Below are 23,658 nucleotides of genomic sequence, written 5' to 3'. Positions count from 1 at the left end.
ATATTAAAATTACTGAATTTGATGAGGGGAATAGGTGAAAATTTAAATATGAGGGAGAAAATAGATCACAGTTATACTAAAAAAAACAAAAATAATGTTATATTTTATATATACTATTTGGGGCTTTCAACTGTAGCTACAACAAAAATTACTTTTTTTGACAACTGAAATTCTTCAACTAAGAAAGAAAACTGCATCTTTACGTTATTAGGAAGTATAAGAAGACAAACAACAGAATGCCACTTCTCATGATTATTTAGAATCTGAAGAAACCTTAAAAGGCAAAGATTGAAATGTTGTAGTTTTCCAGATATTCCAGTTTCTTTTCTTCACTACTCAGTCTGTGCACTGGGTCAGTTTATTATGTTGTTGAGTCAACAAGCCTAGTTGATGGATATTGTGAGACTTTGTCATACTCCCAGGTTTTTTCCTTTCTCCTGATGATCTGATACATGATAGCAGTGACAGTTTTTTTTTTTACAAGAGTGGATGACATACAGGAGGTTGTAAGTAGTGCTAACTCCTACAAATAGCAAAGTTCCATGAGAGGATGAGGTTGAAAGAACAGACTGTGGATGTATGTAGGGTCTGATTAGGATCAGATATTAATAGTTTTATACAAGCAGGATTAGGAGTAGGGAATGACGAAGAGTACAGGGTGGGCTGAGAAATTGCATGTTCCTGCTCAGAGTAGTTCACATAATAAGAAGATCCAAATGAAAAGATGCATAAAATCATAGTGATTGCCATGTTGTTAAAAATCATTGGGAAGTCTTACTTTGAACTAACTACTTTGTGGAATAAGAAAGATCTGCTGTTTTTCATATAGATTTCCATTACTTTAAAAAATATTAGCCATTTTGAAGCTTCTGGTTTTAGTGGCATTAAGTACATTCACATTGTTGTGCAGCCATCACATTGTCACCATCTATCCCCAGAACTTTTTCATCATTCCGAACTTAAACTCTATACCCATTAAATAATAGCTCTCCGTTCTCCCCTCCCTTCAGTCCCTGGTATTAGTCCCCAGCTATTCTACTTTCTGTCTCTGTGAATTTGCCTATTCAAGGTACCTCATACAGGTGGAATCATACAATGTTTGTCCTTTTGTGTCTGACTTCTTTCACTTAGCATAATGTCTTAAAAGTTTCCATTTTTAAAAATGCAGTATGTTATCTTCTTGAATTTCCCAGTTGATTGCTGTCATACTCTTGAAATGTTGGGGTATTTTATGATTCATGGACCCCATTCTCTTTTTTGTACACTCTCCTTGGGCTGACGTTATTCAGTCCTATGATTTCAGCTACTGTGTATATGCTGGCTGCTTCTAAATCTGTATTTCTAGTCAGGATTTTTGTCTGGATCTCTAGATTCATATCCAAATATTAGTTGACTTCTCCACATAGATGTTTAATAAGAGTTGAACTTATTATTACCAAACCAGAATTCTTGATTTCCTTCCCCCCAGATCTGCTTCTTTTCCAACTTCCCTCACTTAACCTAAACCGCTTAAAACAAAAAACCCAGGAATTATCCTTGATTTTTCTCTCTCTGCTGTTCTGTTTGCCCCTTCTCCCCTCTTCTGCCATTCTAGTTTCCTGTGTATTTGCTATGTAAATTTTTAATTTTGATAAAATTGATAATATTGAACATATTGATAATATTGAACATATTGATATGTTTCCAGCTATTGTCCTTTTACATATTATTTATTTTTAACAGAGGCTCTGTTGTAGCTTTAAAATTTTTCTTTAGATAGGTGTTTTTAATACAGGTCCTCACTAAAAGCTGGATGGGAGAGTATGTATGAAAGTAATTTTGCAGCCATGTCTGCTAGCCATTTGGTTCCGTCTTTATAATATATCCTAAATTTGCCTACTTCTCTCCATTCTAGTCCAGGCTACCATCATTTGTTGCTTAGGATACTATAATAGTCTCTTCCTTCTGTTTCCCCCCTGTTGATTCCCTCTCATCTCTTGTCCAACAGCAATAAGAGTGATGTTTAAAAATTTTTTTAATTTTTAATAATTATTGATTCAAAGGAAGTTGCAAACATATTACCTAGAGGTCCCTTGTGCCCTTCTCTCAGTTCCCTCCCTCAGTTACATCTTTCTTAACTACAGACCGTTATCAAACCCAGGAAGTTAACACTGGAATAAAGTGTGAGTATAGTTTTGTGTCATTTTATCACATGTAGATTCGTATAACCACCACTGCAATCAGGGTAAGGAGGTATTCCATTACCAGAAAGAGATCCCTTTCGTGCTACCTCTTTATAGTTATTCCACCTCTTATCTCCCAACATCCCTCACCCCTCAGAGTGATATTTTTAAAACATGAATGAGATCATATTACTACCATAAGCTGATTACTATCAAAGCTACCATAACTGATTCCAATCTCAGAATAAAATTTGAACTTTTTTTTTTTTTTTTTAAGATTGTATTTATTTATTTGACTTAGAACAGCCAGCGAGAGAGGGAACACAAGCAGGGGGAGTGGGAGAGGAAGAAGCAGGCTCCCAGCGGAGGAGCCTGATGCGGGGCTCGATCCCAGAACGCCGGGATCACACCCTGAGCCGAAGGCAGACACTTAATGACTGAGCCACCCAGGCACCCTTAAAATTTGAACTTTTACAGTTACATACAAACATGGTTGTCTTTCTGACCTCACTAAATAACATATATATATAGTACAGCTATACTTGCCTTCTTTGTGTTCCTCTAACACAGTGTTTTCATAGTTTGATCCCTGGCCCAGCAACATCAGCATCACCTGAGAATTTGTTAGAGATGCAAATTTTGGATTCCATGTCAGATCTACTGAGTCAGGACGTCTGGGGGTAGGGCCCAGCAATCTTGTATTTTAACAAGTCCCTGAAGTTGATACTGAAACATGCTGAAGTTTGAGGACCACTGCTCTGGCAAGTCAAACTCCTGCCACATGTCGACTTCTACAGTAGCTTTACCCTCTCTCTGGAGTATTTTTTAACTCACCATCACCTATCTTCCCAAGATTGGCTCTTTCTTATATTTATATCTCTGTCAAAAATACTTCTACAGAGAGAACTTTTCTCAGTATCCAGTGTAAAATGGCTACTGCATTATTTTCTGTCATCTCTCTTTTGCATATTGCCTATCGTTATCTGATGTTTTTCTTATTCATTAGTTTCTTATTTGTTTCCCCTCCATAAGATCTTATAATCTTAGAGAGTAGTACCTTGCTTGTTGTGTGCACCTGTTGATGTCCAGGACCTGGAATAGTAGGCACGCAATAAATAAATGTTCTCTGAATAATTGAATGTTTTTATGATCTTTTTTTCTCTTATATTCCTCTAATCCCCAGGATAACTTTACAGAGCAACTGAAACATGTTGTCTATAGGCAGAATATTTCTGTATTTTATTATGATTCCAGATACGAAATATTATAACCTAGAAATTTTTTTCTTGTATCCTACACTGTTTGACTAATTTTTGCATTTGTTCCAGAAACCCCTTCCCCATTCATTAGTAAATCATTGGTTATATTTCTAGGCTTAAGTTAAGATCCCCCAAATCCATGATCAGGCAGCTACTGCCAAGGAATGTACAGGCCATGGGATGCCTTGGACAGATGTTATCTATTACTAGTTAGGTACTTTTCCTTTTTCCAGTCTGGTGTTGTAGCCAAATTAGATAATTTGGGCTCTATCTGAGCCCTGAGGACCCTTTGGCCCATTCTCCTTTTCCCATCTTCTTTTATGCAGCCATTATCAGTAGGGTTGCAGGCTACGTGGTGGTCTTGTTCTTGGTGTCTGATAAACCTTTACAGGTAGAGGAAATACCCACATCCAGAGATATTCTTACTCCTGATTATCAGCTACAAAAGAAGAGCTCACTCCATTTTAGAGGAGAAAAGATATTCAGAGAAGCCCAGTTCGTTTTAAAATTCCATAGCTACTACCAGTAAAACATAATTCTAATACAAAAGACTAATTATTTGTCATAGAAGACTTTATCATGTCTTTAATCTATTTCAGAGCTCTTCTTTAGAGGTGGAAAGGAATCTTGAGATTCCTCATAAGCATTATGAAACAGGATTTCTCCCATTTATAATTAAATAACTTTTAAATATTACATATTTTTTAAATGTTTCTGGTTGTTTCTAAGTCTGTGATTTCTTTTAAAAAAACTTCTTTATGTTAAAAGTCCCAAATTTTGGGTAATAAATTTCAGAACCTCTATATTGATCTATGCTTAAGTACTTCTGTGTTTATCCATTAACCTGACATACCTTTTGAATGTCTAGCAAATAGGGATATAAATTCCTTCAGGCCAGGACCACGTCTTTTATATTCTGTAGCATGCCTAATTACATGGCATATATGAGGCAGTTAATAAGTGTAGGAGTAGTTTGGAAACAAGCTTGGGATATATTAAAATAAGCAAATGGATAAAATCTGTGGGCTATTTTAGTAGTTTTGAGATTGCTAACCAATTTTGGTTATAGAAGAAGTGGATACTTAAGTGATTAGACCAATTTCAAATATTAAAATATTTTCTGTAAGCATTTTTTCATGGAAATTATTTTAATTCTGGTTCTTTTTATAGATAGCCAAAGAATTCTTAAATGTTACTGATCTCATAAACCTTTTGTTTTGTTTTCTGTTTTGCTTTCTCAATCCTTCTCATGTGATCCTGGATCTTGGGCTGTTAATGGAATGATTTTGGAAACTGTGAACCACAGAGCCTATTGTGAAGAATGGCAGGCCTCCAACCTCTCACAGTATGCATTCCTTCCTCCACCAGTACACAGGGTCCTTCAAGAAGCCCCCATTGCGGAGACCACATAGTGTTATTGGAGGAAGCCTTGGATCCTTCATGGCAATGCCCAGAAATGGAAGCAGATTAGGTAATTTAACAGTCTTTTTTTTTTTTTTTTTTTTTAAATTTTTTTTTTGGGGGCATCCAGGTGCCCTGGGAAATTTTTTTTTTTTTTTTTGTAAAATAAGAATCAAGTTGAAAATAACAGATATAGCAGAAAGATGGAAGGCTCTAGAGAGGTACAGGTGTTGACACCACAGAGCAGTAATATTTGAAAACCCGTCCACCAACAAGAAAACAAACCCCCTAGGAGGTGGACGCAAGATTTCAAGATGAATGGCATCTCAAGATGGTGCTTAATTTAGGGTCTTACCATAGTAACTCAAGATTATCACCATACGATAGCCCAGTGCAATGATTTGTATACGTGATTGTCACCTGAGTTGCTATTCTTATGTCACTATATCATTCTAAATATTTAGGAAAAAAACATACCTGCAAGTTTCTGTTTATTTCTCTGGTATTTTTTGCTAGCATCTTACTATCATGTTTTGATTTTTAAAATCATTTTAAGCATAATAATTTTATAGTCTTGTGACATATTTACTGAAGTTTCTGAGGGCTTTATTTTATTTCTTGCTTTATCTGCTTCCTTTGCCATGGCAGGTTATTTCCTCATGTGTTTTGTTAATTTGGGGAGTATGAGCTTATCTATAATGGGGTTTTACCTATGGGGATGTGTACGTAGCCTTTATCCCTATAGATGTAACCCTATGGAATGGTGTGCTGGAGTTGGCTCACATTGGTCATGAGAGATGATTGTTAAATTTTCAGGAATTTTGCAAGCTGGTTGTTAAATATAGCCTTTATTAAAATTTTAATGTTAAAAACCTGTAATTAAGCTAATTAAAAACAAAGGTAATGAATCCTTAAAAGTCATTATTTCCAAATTATTTTACCACAGTTCACTATTACCTCTGCTTTTGGGTTATTTCTGTTGTATCTGTATAGTCAGAATTTTATGTGATGTACATTTCTTCCCAATTACATGCTCAGTGATGGTCATGTTGTAGCTTGAAGTTGGCCATGGAGGGAATATTTACCTCACAGAAACTGGAAAACACTTCAGATCAGGACTTGATTTATTGTTTTGTTGTCTAGACTGGGGCTTGGCATACTTTTCTGCAAAGGTCCAGATTGGAAATTTTTCAGGTTTTGTGGGCCACCTATGGTCTCTGTTGCATATTCTTCTTTTAAAAATAACTCTTTAAAGATGCAGAACATATTTTTAGCTTAGGAACTGTACAAAAACAGGTCACATTTGCTGATCTTTGGTCTGAATTTTAAAGTAATATTGAAAAATGTTAGTGATGCAGATTAAAAGTGTGTTGTATCTGTAGCTTTTATAGTTGTGAATGGTATAAAACTGAGCCATCTGAGAAGTAAATATTCTTCCAGTACTCAAAAACTATTACCTGATTCAGCAAAGAAGTTGCTCACACCAGTGACAAATGAGTGAAGTTTTGACATAAACCTTCATTGTTTCACTTTTGTCTTATTAACGGAAATGAAAATACTGATACTCATGTTGGAACTACACTTGTTCGTTAGTGACATGAATAATTTCTTGGTTGAGTCAGATGGTACTCAAGTATTTATTCATAGTCTATGATTTATATGTTCCTCTGTAGTCCCTGTGCAGTAGAACAGATTTAAGTCTGCCCTTTATAGTACTTTGAGAGTCTCCTGTCTTTAGGAAACTCTCACTTGCATGTTTGACACCGGGAGCTTCCTCTGTTATCCCAGTGTGGCAGCTAAACTCAAGCACCTTCTTACCAAGATCAGCAACCCCTATCCGAGAGAGTAACAGAGTCAATTTATACATAAAAGCTTTTGGCTCTCAGTTCTCTTTGTTTCCTTGGTATTATGCACATATTCTTGCAAACTCGGCTATACATTTAAATTTTATTACATTTTATTCAACATTTCCTTGAGGAAGGAAGGTTTTCAGATTTTGCTGGAAATTGAAGGCATGGTTAAATTATCTTTAATATTTTGAAAGTGTGACAGAAAAGAATACTTGGCCTTAGATGTGTTATATACCATCGGATTAGGAATCAGTTACCAATACATTGATTTTTTATTGCCAAGTTAATTTTTTGTTCAGATCCTGGTAAAAAATTTCTCCAGAAATCTTTATGTAATTGAAGTATATTCTTAAATTATATATCAGTCTATTAAAAACTATCATATTTGCAACTGCTCATCAGTGTAAGAATTTTCTCAATGTGTTATCAAGGGGTGCCTGGGTGGTTTAGGTTGTTAAGCATCTGACTGTTGATTTCAGCTCAGGTCATGATCTCAGGGTTGTGAGATTGAGCCCCCTGTTGGTCTCCGTGCTGGGCATGGAGTCTGCCTAAGATTCTCCCTCTCCCTCTTCTGCATTCCACTCATGCACATGCACTGTCTTTCTCTAAAAAATAAATGTGTTACCAAGACAAAAACCAAAAATATAGGAATTTTAAGATTGATTTGATAAGATCCTTGAGTTCAGTTTTTTGTTAAACAGTTCTCATTTTCATAAGCAAATATTCATTAAAAATACAAATTTGTAACTATAAAATACTATTTTGTTTTACATATTGGTATTTCATATACCGTTTCATTTGAAAGAAGAGGTGCAGTTATCTAGTGCATTCTTTGATTTTTAGTTCCTGTTCAATTTGTTGGATTATTTGTTGAGCACCTTCTAAACACCAGGCACTTTTGTTCAGTTTGGGGAATATAAAAGTGAATAAGCTAAATCTTGCCCCCAAGGGTCTCATAACTTGGTATAAAATCATCTGAAACCAAAAAATGCACTTCAGTGCAGTGGATGTGGTAGATGTGGGCACAATAGTCATCTGTGTCTGAGAGTAGAAAAGATATCACTGAGTGATGACAAATGAGCATAGTTTTGAAAAACAAGTATGAGTTCACCAAATTGGTAAATTGGGGAAAGGCATCTTTTATGGATAAAAGAGGGGGGGAAGTGTGTTGTGTTAAAACACTGTAGCATGAAACAATATAATACTTTTTGGGGAATGAATAACTGTATAAAGAGAACCAGTGGTAAGAGATATATTTGATATCTGGCATTTGTTTGTTTCTGTTGTGCAACTCTTGCTAGATGAATTACAGGATGATTGACAAATGCAAATATAGAGCAGGTATTATACAAGTATATAAATTTGTTTTTAATATTCCCAGATGGAATTAATCTTCCTCTTCTCCCATTTAACTTTTATTGTTAATAATAAAGGGAAAAAAAAGTTTGGTGGTCACAAACTTTTTTCTGTAGTTAAATAGATATTCAGTGAGTAATTTTTTTATTTTTTTATTTTTAACGCTGTGGAGAGGGGAAGCTGCGTTAGTGGCTTTTAAAACTTTTTTTTTTTTTTTTTTTAAAATATTTGAAGAAGTAGATCATTTGGCTGTAGACCCAGTGGCACATTATTTTACAGAAAAAAGAATAAAAGGCAAAAGACCAGGTTTCTATTTTAGCTCTGCCTCTAAGCTGTGTAACCTTTGAAAAATCATTTAACCTTACAAAGTCTCAGTTCCCAGATCTGGAAATTGAGAGAACTGACTAAATAATTCTCATATTATTTCCAGTCTGTAATTTTATTGTTCAGCCCTTGACAATAACTTGGATGTTAATTGTTTTCATAGTTTTTCATAATCTCAGAGTGTGAATGGTTTCTCACTACTGTTTCAAGACATTTGAGTTGCATTTTGATCTATTAGCTACACAGAGCAACCAGAATGTAAAAAACTTTATGCTATGATTTTTATGTGTTGGCTGTCTATATCTTATTTGTAGTGATAATAAATTGTGATATAGTAAGGTGTGGTGCATCTCTTTGAAGATAAATGATGTTTCATTTCATGATACAGATATTGTTCATGAAAATCTAAAAATGGGATCAGATGGTGAGAGTGACCAAGCTTCTGGGACATCATCTGATGAAGTACAGTCACCTACAGGCGTTTGTCTTAGGAATCGTATACATAGACGGATCTCAATGGAGGTAACCAAATGCTTGCGTATGTGTGTATGGATACATGTATACATCAAACTGTAAATGACCATTTGAAAATTTTCATGAAGGCAAATGACATTGTAAGAAAATTGTTTCTTTGCATTAGTAAAGAATCTTGTGATTATTTCCTTTTTTCTGATTACTATCCCAAGGCAAGTATACATTAATTATATTTAACATTCTGCAAAACACATGTAGGGTCTCTGTAAGGGAAATGTGAATTTTCAAAAATACTGGAAACTCAGAATGATACTTTAGCAAAGTTTTCTTTTCAGAAAATATGATTTTAATTATATTTTTGAGGTCCATCCAGATACTTAATATTTTATTTTATAAATATTTCAGATTTCAAAATGTATACATAAAATAAGCACCAGGTTTTTTTGTTTGTTTTTGCTTTCTATTATAAATATGGGTATCATTTCCTTTATGGCTTATTATACCTACTAATTTTTTGTCTTCACGTAAAAGAATTAATAGCTCATGTATAACCTTGAGATTGAAGTTGATTATGAATGTTATTTCAGTATATACTGTAGATTAAAATAGTTTTCTCCAAAACAATTGAACATATTTTGAATTAAGAATACTGGTTTTTTGGTGGCTTTTTTTTTTTTTCTTGATGCTTTTGAGTTGAGATTACAGTGCTTTGGGTGTCTGTCCCATTGGTTGATTGCATTTTCATTGATAATTGCTTCTTAATCAGTTAGAAAACAGTATCAGTTTTCTAAATGATAAATTAATATTTTCAACTCTTGAGATCAACTTGATATCTGTTCATATCGCTATAAACTATATGTTTTTCTTCATCATATATATATATAGATATAGATATAGCCATATCTATAATATATAATTTTATCATGTTTAAAAATTTTTTTACTATTAGGATTTTTATCTGAACTTTCTCACTCTTCCATTGAGCTGTATTTATTTTTTGCCCCAAAGGTGACAGTCCCTTGATGATATTCTTTTGTATATTATAATAGCTGAAAAGACTTGTTTCTTAACATCCGCCACATCTTGCATACACATATGTATTCTTTCTTAGAATGTTTTTGGATATTACTTTCTGTGTGTTCTTCTAGATAAGTTTTAAATATTTTGTTCCAATAATAATGTTGTTGTGATCTGTTTGGGATTATGTAAAATGTAAAACTAATATGGGAGAACCATTATCTTTTCATTATTTAGTCTTACCATTTGGGAATATGGTATATATTTCTGTACTTGAGTCATATATCTCTCAGTAAACATTTACGTAGTTCCTATACATCTCAATTTTGTTTCATGGTTTGGTTACTATTATAGATAGTAGCGTTTTATTTTTTATAGGATTTATGTTTCTTGGTGTGACAATATAGGCAAGATTCCCTTTTAAGTTTCTCTCAGTTCACTTTTATAATTAAATGGAATAGAAATGCCCCCCTGCCCCCATTTTTTTTTAAAGCCACACTTGTATCCCTGGAATAAATCCCACTTAATTCAGGTGAATGATATTTATATATATATTTAAATTAAGTAAGCCTTTGCCCAATATGGGGCTTGAACTCATGACCCTAGGATCAAGAGTTGTGTACCCTACCAACTGGGCTAATACCACCCCTGATATTTTTCATGTATGATCCAGTTTACTAATGTTTTGTGGAGGATTTTTGCATCTGTGTTAGAGATATTGGCCTGTAGTTCTCTCTCTCTCTCTCTCTCTCTCTCTTTGTGTGTGTGTGTGTGTGTGTGTGTGTGTGGTGTCTTTATCTGGTTTTGGTATCAGGGTAATGCTGGCCTCATAGAATGAATTCAGGAGCTTTCTTCCCTCTTCTCTTTTTTGGAATAGTTTGAGGAGAATAGGTATTAACTCTTCTTTAAATTTTTGGTGGGATTCATTTGTGAAACTGCCTCATCCTGGGCTTTTGTTTGTTGGGAGTTTTTTGATAACTGATTCAATTTCATTGCTGGTAATTGGTCTTTTCAGAGTTTCTATTTCTTCCTGATTCAGTTTTGGGAGGTTGTTATATGTTTCTAGGAATTTATCCATTTCTTCTAGGTTGTCCAGTTTGTTAGCTTATAATTTTTCATAATAGTCTCTTATAATCCTTTGCTTTTCTGTGGTGTCAGTTGTTATTTCTCATCTTTCCTTTGTGATTTTGAGTCCTCTCTCTCTCTCTCTCTTTTTTTTTTTTTTTTTGGTGAGTCTGGCTAATGGTTTATCAATTTTGTCGATCTTTTTTTAAAGATTAATTTATTTGAGAGAGAGAGAGAATGCACGTGCACACACGGGAGGGGCAGAGAGAGGAGAGGATCTCAAGCAGTCTCCGGCTGAGGATGGACCCTACACCAGGCTTGTTCTCTCGATCCTGAGATCATGACCCTAGCCAAAATCAAGAGTTGGGTGCTTGGCCAACTGAGCCACCCAGGCACCCCAATTTTGTTATCTTTTCAACAAACTAGCTCCTAGTTTCATTGATCTGTTCTTTTTTTTTTTTTTTTTTTGGTCTCTATTTCATTTATTTCTACTCTAATCTTTATCATTTCCTTCCTTCTAGGTTTGGGCATTGTTCCTTTTCTAGCTTCTTTAGGTGTAAAGTTAGGTTGTTTAGTTGAGATTTTTGTTGCTTTTTACTTCTTTCCGTTGATGCAGCAATAATAAAAGATTTCAGTTATCTCACTATGTTGCATACAAATCCTTACAAGATCTGCTTGATTAGTTATTGAACTGGTCACATTTTGTGGTGCTCTTTGCATCTTCCTACATGGTATAATGTCTGAGTAAATTAAAGGACTTGGAAATAACTGGGTTGCAGAGTACCATTTCTGTAGAACCATGTTGTATACTTTTGCTTACAGTAAATGTGTTTGCATTCAGATCTTATATATAATCAACATGGGTAACTTTGAAACTGTGATAAATTTATGGTTACTTATCATTAATAAATAATGTAATAGAGCCCATGAATTCAAATGTGAAATGTTCTTATCTCTTCTATATGTGATTACCTACAAATACCTTTTTTTTCCTTTTGTTTTTTTTTTTTAAGGATTTAAATAAGCGGTTATCACTGCCAGCAGATATCAGAATACCTGATGGATATCTTGAAAAATTGCAGATAAACAGTCCACCATTTGATCAACCAATGAGCCGAAGGTCTCGTAGAGCTTCCTTAGTAAGTTTTCAGTCTCTTGTATATATGCCATCAAATCTGTTTGTTTGATTTTTCTGGGTGTAAACATTTTACATTAATTTTTATATTTACTTTTTGAATAACTGAATTTTATTACATTGCTTTTTGGATTTATTGTTTTTTAGTTCTTAAGGATTTAAAGATGCATATTGGAATACAATTTAAACTATATTCTGTTTTATTTTTTGGAAAAATTTTATTGATCTATGCTAGAAGTACAGAATATGTATTAAATATATACATGTATACTAGGGATACAGAAAAGTACATAAATCATAATTGTATAGTTCTTAAGGGTTTAAAGATGCATATTGGAATACAATTTAAACTATATTCTGTTTTATTTTTTGGAAAAATTTCATTGATCTATGCTAGAAGTACAGAATATGTATTAAATATATACATGTATACTAGGGATATGGAAAAGTACATAAATCATAATTGTATAGCTCAGTGTATTTTTGCAAAGTTAACATACGTGTGTAACCAGTACCCAAATTAATAAAAGAAAATTCCCCAAATCCCAGGAACCCCCTCCTGCCATCTTTCTGTTCATTTCCTACTCCCACTTCCTCAACTGTAGCCACATCCCTGCTTTCTAATGCCAAAGATTGGGTTTACCTATGTTTCCCATTGTTTTGTTTATAAAGTGCTTGTAGTATATTTTAGTATCTCAAAAGACTTTTTAAAATCTTCATTTACATTCACATTCTTATTTTAGAGATGCTTTTGTTATTTCTGATGATTCATATTTTAACTTCTGAACTTTATGACCATATAAATTATTAAAATACTTTATATAAATATATAAAAATGTGTATTCAAGTTTATATTATACAATATGCATGGAAGAATAGAGTATGTATTCTTTTTTTGGCTGACCTCTTTTGCTGAATGTTATGCTCATGTTTCATCTAGTTTGTTGCGTATATAGTTCATTTGTTCTTATTGTTGCATGGTATTCCATTGTATACTATCCAGTCTCCTGTTGATGGACATTTAAATATTTGGGTTGTTTTTAGTTTTTGGTTATTACCAAATAGTGGTTCTGTCATTCTTGTACATGTATTTGGTTAATACATGTAAGCATTTCTATTACATACATACCTAGGAGGGGAACTGCTTTATCTGATTTATGTGCATATGTTCAGCTTTCCTAAACACTGTCAAAAGAGTTTCCGAAGTAGCCTTACCAATTTACGCTCACATCAGTATTTGCCAGTTCTGTTTGTTCTCCTTTGCCAATTTTTGATATTGTCACTTTTTAAAAAGATTTTTAACGTTTCTGGTGTGTAGTATTACCTTATTGTTTTATTTGCATTTTTCTGATGACTAAGCTGAATACCTTTTTAATGTTTATTGGCCATTTAGATATACCTTCTTTTATGATTTAACTGCTGAAGTCTGTTGTCTCTTTTTCTTTGGGTTTTCTGCCTTTTTCTTATTGATTTATGGAAATTCTTATACATTCTGCATAAAGAAACTGTGACTCATATGTCTTGCAAATATCTTCTCCTAGCATATAGCAGTTGACCCTTGCAATTGCATTAAGCACTGCTGATTGAAAGGTCAGCTTTCCCTGTTGCAATGTCAACTTTGACATAAGTTCAGGTGATTGTATATGTAAGGATCTCTTTTGGTTGGTTATAGTCCTATAGTAGAGATACATATAAAGTGCTGTGGGAGAACAGAAGAGATAGCAAGTAAAATGACTGCATATCACAGCTTACAGAGGAGATCATGCTTGAGCTGGCTCTAGAAGGATGGGTAGGAACTTGTCAGGTTGACGATGGGTAGAAGGGTGTTCCAAGCAGAGGAAACTTGATGTACGAATACCCACAAGTATGAATGTAGGTATGTTGGGGAAATTATAACTGATATGAAGGATGAATGTGGAATAAGATTAAAGAATAGGGCTTGAAAGAATAGGATAAATCCAGACCGTAAAAAGCTTTGGCTATCAGGCCAAGCAAGGAGTCTGAACTTCATTCATCCCATGTAATGGACCTCAGAGGTATTGACTTAAACAAGGGCTGATGTAATCACATTTTTGTTTCATAACGGTGGCTTTAGGAAAAGTGTAAATGAATTAGAAGGAGAGAAAGACCAGAGGCAGGAAGATGGATTAGGAATTTATCCAAATTTTTCGATGATGTGGCATTCATGTGGAAATGGGAAGTGGAACCCAGATTCCCAGGACCATATAGAGATAAAATAGTCAGGACCTCTGGTACTCAGCCGAACTTTGTGTCTGAAGAAGGAGCAGTTGATGAGGATTCCTGGATTGCTAGCAGTTGTTATTCTCCTTATTATATTCTCCATATTATATCATGGAATTTTTTTTTTTTTTAAAGATTTTATTTATTTATTCGACAGAGATAGAGACAGCAGTGAGAGAGGGAACACAAGCAGGGGGAGTGGGAGAGGAAGAAGCAGGCCCATAGCGGAGGAGCCTGATGTGGGGCTCGATCCCATAACGCCTGGATCACGCCCTGAGCCGAAGGCAGACGCTTAACCGCTGTGCCACCCAGGCGCCCCCATGGAATGTTTTTTATCCACCAAAAACTTCTGTTTGGTTACGTATTCTAAAGAATAAAATTACCTTATGCTGTATATAACATGAGCACATTGTTATTTGGCATTCATCAGTATATAATAAAGTAAAAGTATAGTGCCAACTGGATTTTGGTATATAGGTTAATGATCATCATTCTTTTGCATCACTGCCTAAGACATTTTTATTTAAATAGCTTTGGTACTTGATTATCTGGTTGAAAGTGTTTTTTGGCTATTGATTTTTATCAAAGATTAGTACTTAGGATAAATTTTGGAGTTATTTAATGTTCAGATTGGGACTAAAGGTATGATTTAATCACCATGTAATTCTTAAAGCTGTCCTTTATGAGCTTTTTCAGTCTACATGAAATTAAGGAAAACAGTGCCCTCTAATGAATGTTGAGTGATGGAGTTTTTGTTGTGGTTGAGTATTCCTACTCATCTTCCTTGGTTTTTGTTCTAAAGTGGTTTATGGATATCAAATTAATTATGCCAGCTGTGTTTTGGTTTCTGCTAATGCACCCTTTTCATTAATTATCTACCTTGCTAAACTAAACCATGTGGTTTCTTTTGAAGTATATTAGAAAATTATTCTTCACTACCCTGGGTTTATGTATGAAGGGGAAGGGAATGGATGGAAAGGAGATGGGAAAAGAAATACCTTCTTCACATGTGTTAGAGCTCATGTTTCCATGGATAATATAGTTCTTTTTTTTTTTTTTCAAGATTTATTTATGTATTTTAGAGAGCACATACAAGTGGGAGGAGGGGCAGAGGGAGAGAATCTCAAGCAGACGCTATGCTGTGCACAGAGCCCAATGCAGAGCACAATCCCACAACCCCGAAAGCATGACCTGAGCCAAAATTTAGAGTCAGATGCTTAACCAACTGAGCCACCCAGCACCCCTGCATACTATATTCTTTATCTAAAAACAAAATATATTTTCAAGATAAAATATAAAATTTTAACCTTGTCTTTCTAAAAGTCTGAAACTTTATATTTTTGCATATTCAGTAGCAATGTATAGCAAATAGAATAGTAAAAATAACATAAATCCTTTGCGTAGGAATTAAGAAACAAATCACAATTTCTGATGAAGAGAGACCTACAGTAAGGCTAATTGGTTCTTCTTTAAATTTATGATCATCATCATCAACCTAAAATGAATCTTCAGTATTGCTTGGCTGCCCTATATTGTCTTTCTCTAGTTAACCCTTCCCCTCTCACTCTGTGCAGATGATCTCTCTTCCTACATGATAAAGAAGAGAGAAGCCATTAACCAGAAACCCCCTTTTTTTTCTTTTCTTTTCTTTTTTTTAGATTTTATTTGACAGAGAGGCAGTGAGGGGTGGAACACAAGCAGGGGGAGTGGAAGAGGGAGAAGCAGGCTTCCCGCTGAGCATGGAGCCTGATGCGATGCGGGGCTCAATCCCTGAACGCTGGGATCATGACCTGAGCCAAAGGCAGACATTTAACCAACTGAGCCACCCAGGCACACCCTCTTTCCTTCTTTTAATATTGAGGAATAGTCTTTCTTCCTATCTCATCTCCTCAGTATGCTTTAGAATATTTTTGTCATCTTTGGACACGCATATGTACTGTCTCTCTTAACTGAATTCTTCCTATGTTTATATAAATAAACTTTTTATTTTAGAATAGTTTTAGATTTATAGAAAAGTTTAAAAGATAATATAAAGAGTTCCCATGCACATGTCCAGTTACTACTACTGTTAACATTTTACATTACTTTAGTATGTCACAACTAAGGAAATCAGCACTTTATTCAGATTTCCTTTATTCAGATTTTAGCACTTTATTCTACACTTTATTCAGATTTCCTTAGTTTTCTATTAGTGTCCTTTTTTTGTCCCAGGATCCCTTCTAGGATATCACATTACATTTAGTTGTTCTATCTCATGTTAAAGATACTGGTTATTGGATTAGTGAAGTGCTATTTAATATTCATTTATGGTTGATTAGAAGTGAGATGTTCTAACTCTTAATGTATTTAGTTACGTATTAGATTAGTGGAAAGCCCACATGGCAATAGTCAGGATTCATTAGAGCATAGATTCACTTAGAATGATGGCATACCCACTGGAATTTTTGTGAAAATATTAAGTGTAGCTCTAAGAGATTGAAAGTCTATATATGAAAATTTATTGATTTATATTGAAATTCTGGGTTTTACACATTTACAGAATCCGCTTGTTCCTAACAATGGGTTGGATTCCTCATTCATGGCTTGAGCAATATATATCATATGTAGTCCTTTCTTATTTCTAAGAGTAGGCAAAAAAGTAGTGTATCAAGTCCTGATGTCTCTTAGAAATAGTAAATATATCATGGAGTGTGGAAGTGTAGCTCAAAGTCCACTCATAATTTAATTTACCTTTGGTATATTATGTACAGAATTAAGATAGTATCATACTGATGGTAACAGCAATTTTTGGAAGACAAAATTTGCAAGTAGAATAAAGGTTCTCAATCTCTTCTCTGCCCCAGACATTTCTGTCAGTAACAGTAACTCCATAATTCTCACAAGAAGGGAAATGGATGTTTGAAAAAAATCTCCCTTTGTCCCCTGTGTTTCTTATATATGCATTCGCTTTTAGGATGGCATCTGTAGAACTTTTGCACATACTTCATTTGTTTTTAAGCTCAGACTGCGTTGTTAGCATGTTAATACCTCTTAAGGATGGCACTTTTGTGATGAGCACTAGGTGTTATATGTAAGTGATGAATCTCTAATTTCTCCTAAAACCAATATTACACTGTATGTTAACTAACCAGAATTTAAATAAAAACTTGGGGGAAAAAATTCTTTACAACTATGATACAGTGATTATGTTGGCAGAGCCAAAGTAATCCAGAAATCTCCCGTAATGCCCAATACCACTTACAGGTTACATTTAGTTATAGAAAGGCTATTATAAATTATAATTTATTTTGTTTTTTTTTTTTTTTTTTGATGGGAAATGATAGTTTATTCCCAAGTAACTATATATACTTGAAGTCAGAGAGCACAGCAGTCATACAGAGAGAATCTAGACAGGGCCATGGTGCTAATTATAACAGTTGCTAACATTTATCAACGGTGTTCTCTGTATTAGGTAATGTGCAAACCCTTTACAGCCATAATTCCCAGTAAATAACTTGACCAAGGTCAGTAGTCTAGTAAGGGTCCTGAGCTAAGATACAAAACTACGTCTCTCTGATTCTAAAAGCTATGCACTCATTCTACTTACTAGAAGTCTTATAAGTGTCAGGTTCCTAGTACACCTTTAAAAATTACTGAGAATCCCAAAGCGCTTATGTTTATGTGGGTTACATCTATTAATGTTTATTATGTTAGGAATGAAAGATGAGAAATTGAAAGATATTTTACATGTTAAATCATTTCAAAATAAGAAAATTAAATGTACTACATGTTAACATGAATGAAAATTTTGTGAAAATGTCTTTATTTTCCAAAACAAAAAATAGTGAGAAAAACCACATTGTTTTACATCTTTGCAAATGTCTGGCCTTTATTCTTTCTTTCTTTCTTTCTTTCTTTCTTTCTTTCTTTCTTTCTTTCTTTCTCTTTCTTCCTTCCTTCCTTCCTTCCTTCCTTGCTTTTTTTTTTAATTCTTAACTTTTTTTTGTTGTTATTCTTATGATATGTTAGTCACCGTACAGTACATCATTAGTTTTTGATGTAGTGTGGGCATGTATTGTATGGAACACTGGGTGTTATATGCAAATAAATGTCTGGCTTAGTGGAAGACAGATATGCCCAGATGTGCTTCTGGATCCAATCTTTTGCTTTTTTTTTTTGGTTGAGGTATACAAAGAAAATACGGTTTCACACCAATATGTAATAACAAAAGGGAAGAGGTTTTTTTTTTTTAACATTTCTAGATAATTATAAATATTTTCTTGGATACTAGGTCATACTCTACTTGGCACATTACTATAGTTGCCCTGTGATCTCTGAAATTAAATCAGTAAGTTCAATGTAACCTCTTACACCAAAATCCACTGCTCTATTTTTCATTTTGATGAATCTTTTAACCATAAATGCTTTTAAAAATATCATTCAATGGTAATTTGGAAAATACTAGTCCAATGAATTATTCAGATCTTCCAAATGTTGGAATGTTTCTTTGTATAATATTTAAAAACACATTTTAAAATATTATTACAAATAACATTAGAAAAGTCTGCAAATGTTAAGAAGCTATCATGCTCATGATGATGGTTTTCAATTTTCTAAAATTCTAATTTTCACTTGAAAGCTCAATTTCCTATATTGACATATGCTATCTATTGTTTTCCATCACTGGCAAGAAGATACATGTCCCTCGCAATTCTGACTAGCATGTCTCTCAGCCATTTTTTTTTCATGTAAAAGTGGTATTCCATGAAAATAGTGAATAACCCAGCTCATAATTCAAATAATCATACGAGGGCTTTTCCAGAGGAAAGTATCATAGTTCAACATGTAGCAGAAGTATTTATATTTTGGGTTTTATTTAAGATTTTATTTATTTGACAGAGAGCATGAGCAGGGGGAGGGACAGAAGGAGAAGCAGACTCCCCACTGAGCAAGGAGCCGACATGGGGCTCTATCCCAAGACCCTGGAATCATGACGTGAGCTAAAGGCAGATGCCCAACCGACTGGAGCCACCCAGGCATCCCTATTTTGGATTTTAAAAAAGTTTTCATGTGCTTATGCTGTAAGAGTCATCTGAATAGGAATTTGATTGGGGCTGCCAAAAAAGCCAGGTATTCTCTTGGAGCAATGAAGTAAAAAATTATCTTCATTTGTTTGGAAAATAGAATTAAGGAGATTTTTGTATATTTTTTTTAAATATAAAGTTGGGGCACCTAGGTGGCTCAGTTGGTTAAGCATCTGACTCTTAATTTTGTCTCAGGTCATGATTTCAAGATTGTGGGATTGAGCTCCAAGTCCTGCTCTGCACTCAGCAGGGAGTCTGCTTGAGATCCTCTCCCTCGCCCTCTGCCCCTCCACCTGCTGGAATTCTCTGTCTCTCTTTCACAAATAAATAAATCTTTAAAAAAATAAAATATAAAGCTTATTGTTGGATCCTTAAGCTATTTCTGTTTTTATAAAACTTTTAAGACATTGTAAAATAATCTAATGATGGAACTCAGTCTAGACAGTGAACTAACAAAAGCAGGAATCATTTCTGTCGTCTTCACTGTATCCCCAGTACCTAGCATTGTACGTGGTAAATGTTGAATAAATGAGCTTTGTCCTCTGTCCTCTGAATAATTTCTGTAGGAGAGCATGTCAACAAGCTAGTCATTATATCTATTGTTAATCTTGTCATGTTCAGCAGACAAAAATGCAAGCAAAATTTTCTAAAAATTCCATTTTAAAGATTCAGTAAGTAATATTTACATGTAATTATTAAAGCCTTAAGGCTGGAAATTATTAAGTGAGGTGGTTACACTTTATTCTGGCAGATAATTCACTAGTATAATTGTGCCTTTTGTCTTAATTCTGTGCCTGCCTGCATGATGAAATTCAGTAATGCTCTTTATCTTATAGATTGATTATTCAAATTTAAATTCAGCTTTATAATTATAGTACTTACCTTTTTAAAAAGCAGACTTTCAGCATAATGATCTCACTAAATGTCATTCTCTGAAAATGACTTTGTTAATATTTGATCATCCCTTACTTTATTCCTTATATACTTCATATGATACAGTAATCTCTATAACATTTTTATCTTTACAGTCTTGAATTTGTAGTCCACTTACATACTCTTTAAAGCAAATATAAGCATTTTTGTCATAGCTACTGGACCATTGGTCCAAAGCATATTTGATGTTTTAAAGGAGTGCTAGTATTTATTTACTTAAGATAAAAGAATGAATAAGAAAATTTCCCAACTCCTGATAAGAAAAAGTTTCTAGCTTGCAGTCATATTTTTCTTTGTGGTTCACATTATTATAGATGGTATTTTTATTTTTCTCAGGGACATTCATTGTTTTGTTTATACTAGTTTCCATTAATTATCAATGTAGTTTTTTCCCCTTCATTTAAGATATGACACAAGACTTAAAATTCATGGCAGAAGTACAGTAGTGTCATATTTGTGAGTTTAATGAATTCTAGAGATAGGTATAAGAAAATAAACACATTCTACCAAGTTAATGTGACCCTGGCAATTAACATTTTTTCAAAGTAGTTATTTAAGATCCTATCTAAATAGGCTATAAATAAAACTACACTAAAAGATTATTCAGGATCAGGCTCTTATGTACTAGATAGTGGGATATTTGCCACATTTTCTCCTCTTAAAAGTTTAAAAACTCCATTTGTATTTGGAAAGTGTTACCTATTGTAGTTTTACTTTATTTTGCATTGTTATTGATAGTAGAAAGCAAGGACTTAGTATCTCTCAGTCACATATAAGACTTGGTGGATGGTGTGTGATGGTTTCAGAATCTCATTTTTAAAATAAAATTGTTTGAAAATACTACATAGCAAGAAAAATTTCAAAGAGTGCAAAAAGTTTTGCAGTCATCCATTAATACGACCTATGATCAAAGTTTTTATTAGGTTAGCAAAATTGAATTAAGTACTATTGGACGTACAGTTTTTCCTAATGGCTTTTAACATGATATAAATCATTGTAACAAAATGATAAAAATGTCAACTATACCTTACTAAAAACAATAAAATTTAATTTAAAAAGATAACAGTTTATTTGAGGGAGCTGTGCTATTTTTGGCCTTTCAACTTTGGGCAGTTTATCCTACTGTTCAAAATAGTAAGTGATATTAAGTCAAATTGTCAAGTACCATTTTTATTTTATTCAGCACCTCTGGAAAAATTGCATATTTGAACCTTCAGATTTGGACTAAAACATAGTATTTAAGGATCCAGTATTATTTACACAACTTTGAGAGCTGAGATTATGTATAAAAGAACATTGTTTCTTTTCACTGGCTATTCATTTAAGGGCATGAGCACCAGTCTCAGTGAGAAGAGAATCTTTAGATTATTGCCTTTTCCAAGATCTACAGAGGAGTACGAGAAAGCAATTTTAAGAAAATTCTTACTCCTCTGTTGTTTGTTATCTTTTTTCTGTTGCTGCTCTCTCAGTCCCTAAGTTTTCATCTCTGTGTTTTTTCCTTTTTCTTAAATCTTTTGTATTGAGGCATTTTGTTTTTAGTTTTTAAATATTAAGCTTCCATTACATATTTGGGTGTATTCCATCTACCTCATTTATTGACTGCATACAGAAGTGAGGCAAACAAGCTCAGGGTTTAAAAGCAATGATTTTGAGAACTTACTTTTAAAGACTTTTTGGGAAGGGGGGGTGTCAGATTTAGACTTACTACTTCTGTGTTAGTTTCCTAATCCATAATGGAGCGTGACTTGCGCTTTTCTTTTTCATTGCATTTTGGTTAGAAAACCTGAAACAAGTAGTATTTTGTTGTTTGCAGGCCTTCCTAGGGAAGTTGAAGATTGGTGAAGGAAAATATGTAGGAAAATTACTTACTTTGTAGTTTTGCTAAGAAGAAAATCATGTAGTTGTCTTTTATAAAATTCTTTAGTATCTTAAAATACCTGTGGTATCTTAAAATCTCAGGGCCTTAAAGTAAAACATTTTTTCTTAGCAGAATGTTATCTATATAAAAAGATGACTTGGCAGTTTTAATTGTGAACTTTGATGTTTTAGAACCTTTGAATGTTCCAACATTGGGTGTATTTTAAAACTTGACAGATGTTCAACAATTTAATTATAATCAGATTTTTCTATTTCAAGACACTCTTTAGAGCAGGAAAGTTTCAGAAATTGAGGAAGAGGGGTGCCTGTTTGGCTCAGTTGGTAGAGCGTGTGACTCTTGATCTTGAGGTCGTGAGTTCAAGCCTCATGTTCGGTGCAGAGCTTACCTTAAAAGAAGTAATAAAGTGCATGCCTTTAAAAGGAAAAGGATAATATTTTTAAAAAGAAATTGAGATGGATGGAAATTTTAAGAATACTAAATTTGTAATTGTTTGCTTTCAGTCAGAAATTGGGTTTGGAAAAATGGAAACCTATATCAAATTGGAAAAGCTTGGAGAGGTAAGCAGATACGTACTTCAAAAATATAAAACACCTTTTTTTCTTGTTCATTATCCAAACTCCACAATTAGTTCACAGTTTTTACCAGCCTAGAAGAAAAAATGTAGGCACTGTAGTCTAAAAGATTATATCTTGTACTGAAAAGGCAACAGAATGTTAGAAGGAAGAAAACCTTCAACTCTTGAAATTATGCCATCAATCTGAGAGGAAATGAGTATTTTTTTATAGCTTGTAATCTTTTATCGAAGCAAAAAATATTGTGCTTTCTTGGTAACAAAATAGGCATCTATCTGTTAGCCTCCTGGCAGTCTGTTGTCTGTGCTGTCATGTGGGAAATTGCATGAGATCAAACCTGCAAAAAATCAGAATTTAATCTCTAAAGATGAAGACACATCTCATTGAAGGTTAAGGAAATTTTTGGCTAAGAAGAGCTTGGTTTTCTTAAACTCACTACTAGTACTGACTAATTTTGAAGTGGTCTTCCTCCCAGGGTGAGAAAGGGCCAGCCAGAAAATAATGGAATTAGCTAACAGGGAAGCTTAAGAGAATTTGCGGGTTATCTTGGCAATGATAGAAGAAATCTCCTGTAGAATATGTTTGTTCTTTAAAGGAGAGTGAATGTACACAAATTCTGAAAAGTCTGAGAACTGATCAAAGTTTTCTGATTTAACATTATGTCAGTTACATTTTCAGTTTTCAGTTAACATGCTCAATTTACGATTGCAGGTGAAATACCTTTGACTCTAAAGCTACTGATCCAGTTGTTAATCTCATCAAAAGTACAAAAAGTAAATTAAATATTCTATGTTTTCATACTTGGCGGCACTCCGTAGGGCAGTGGAGAATATGGAGGCTCTGCGTATGGACTGAAAGTCCTCTTAGCTATAAGAAAACTGAGACAAATCATTGTAGAGTTTTCCTTGCAAAATGGGCTTTAACATA

General features: G+C 33.8%; 1 protein-coding gene across 1 annotated transcript in view; it reads left to right on the top strand.

The window, feature by feature from the left end:
• Positions 1-23,658, top strand: part of CDK17 (cyclin dependent kinase 17) — a 110,723-nt gene that overhangs the window by 70,580 nt on the left and 16,485 nt on the right. Inside the window, exons 3-6 of the mRNA XM_040637343.1 lie at positions 4,728-4,892; positions 8,741-8,874; positions 11,922-12,047; positions 22,660-22,716. Of these exons, the coding sequence (XP_040493277.1) occupies positions 4,728-4,892; positions 8,741-8,874; positions 11,922-12,047; positions 22,660-22,716 (482 nt within the window). The remainder of the gene's footprint in view (positions 1-4,727; positions 4,893-8,740; positions 8,875-11,921; positions 12,048-22,659; positions 22,717-23,658) is intronic.

This window comes from Ursus maritimus, unplaced genomic scaffold (genome assembly GCF_017311325.1).
Source record: "Ursus maritimus isolate PB19 unplaced genomic scaffold, ASM1731132v1 scaffold_21, whole genome shotgun sequence".
In the NCBI taxonomy this organism is placed as follows: domain Eukaryota; kingdom Metazoa; phylum Chordata; class Mammalia; order Carnivora; family Ursidae; genus Ursus; species Ursus maritimus.
Note: the sequence above shows the minus strand (reverse complement) of the source record. Positions and strands in the feature narration are given on the sequence as shown.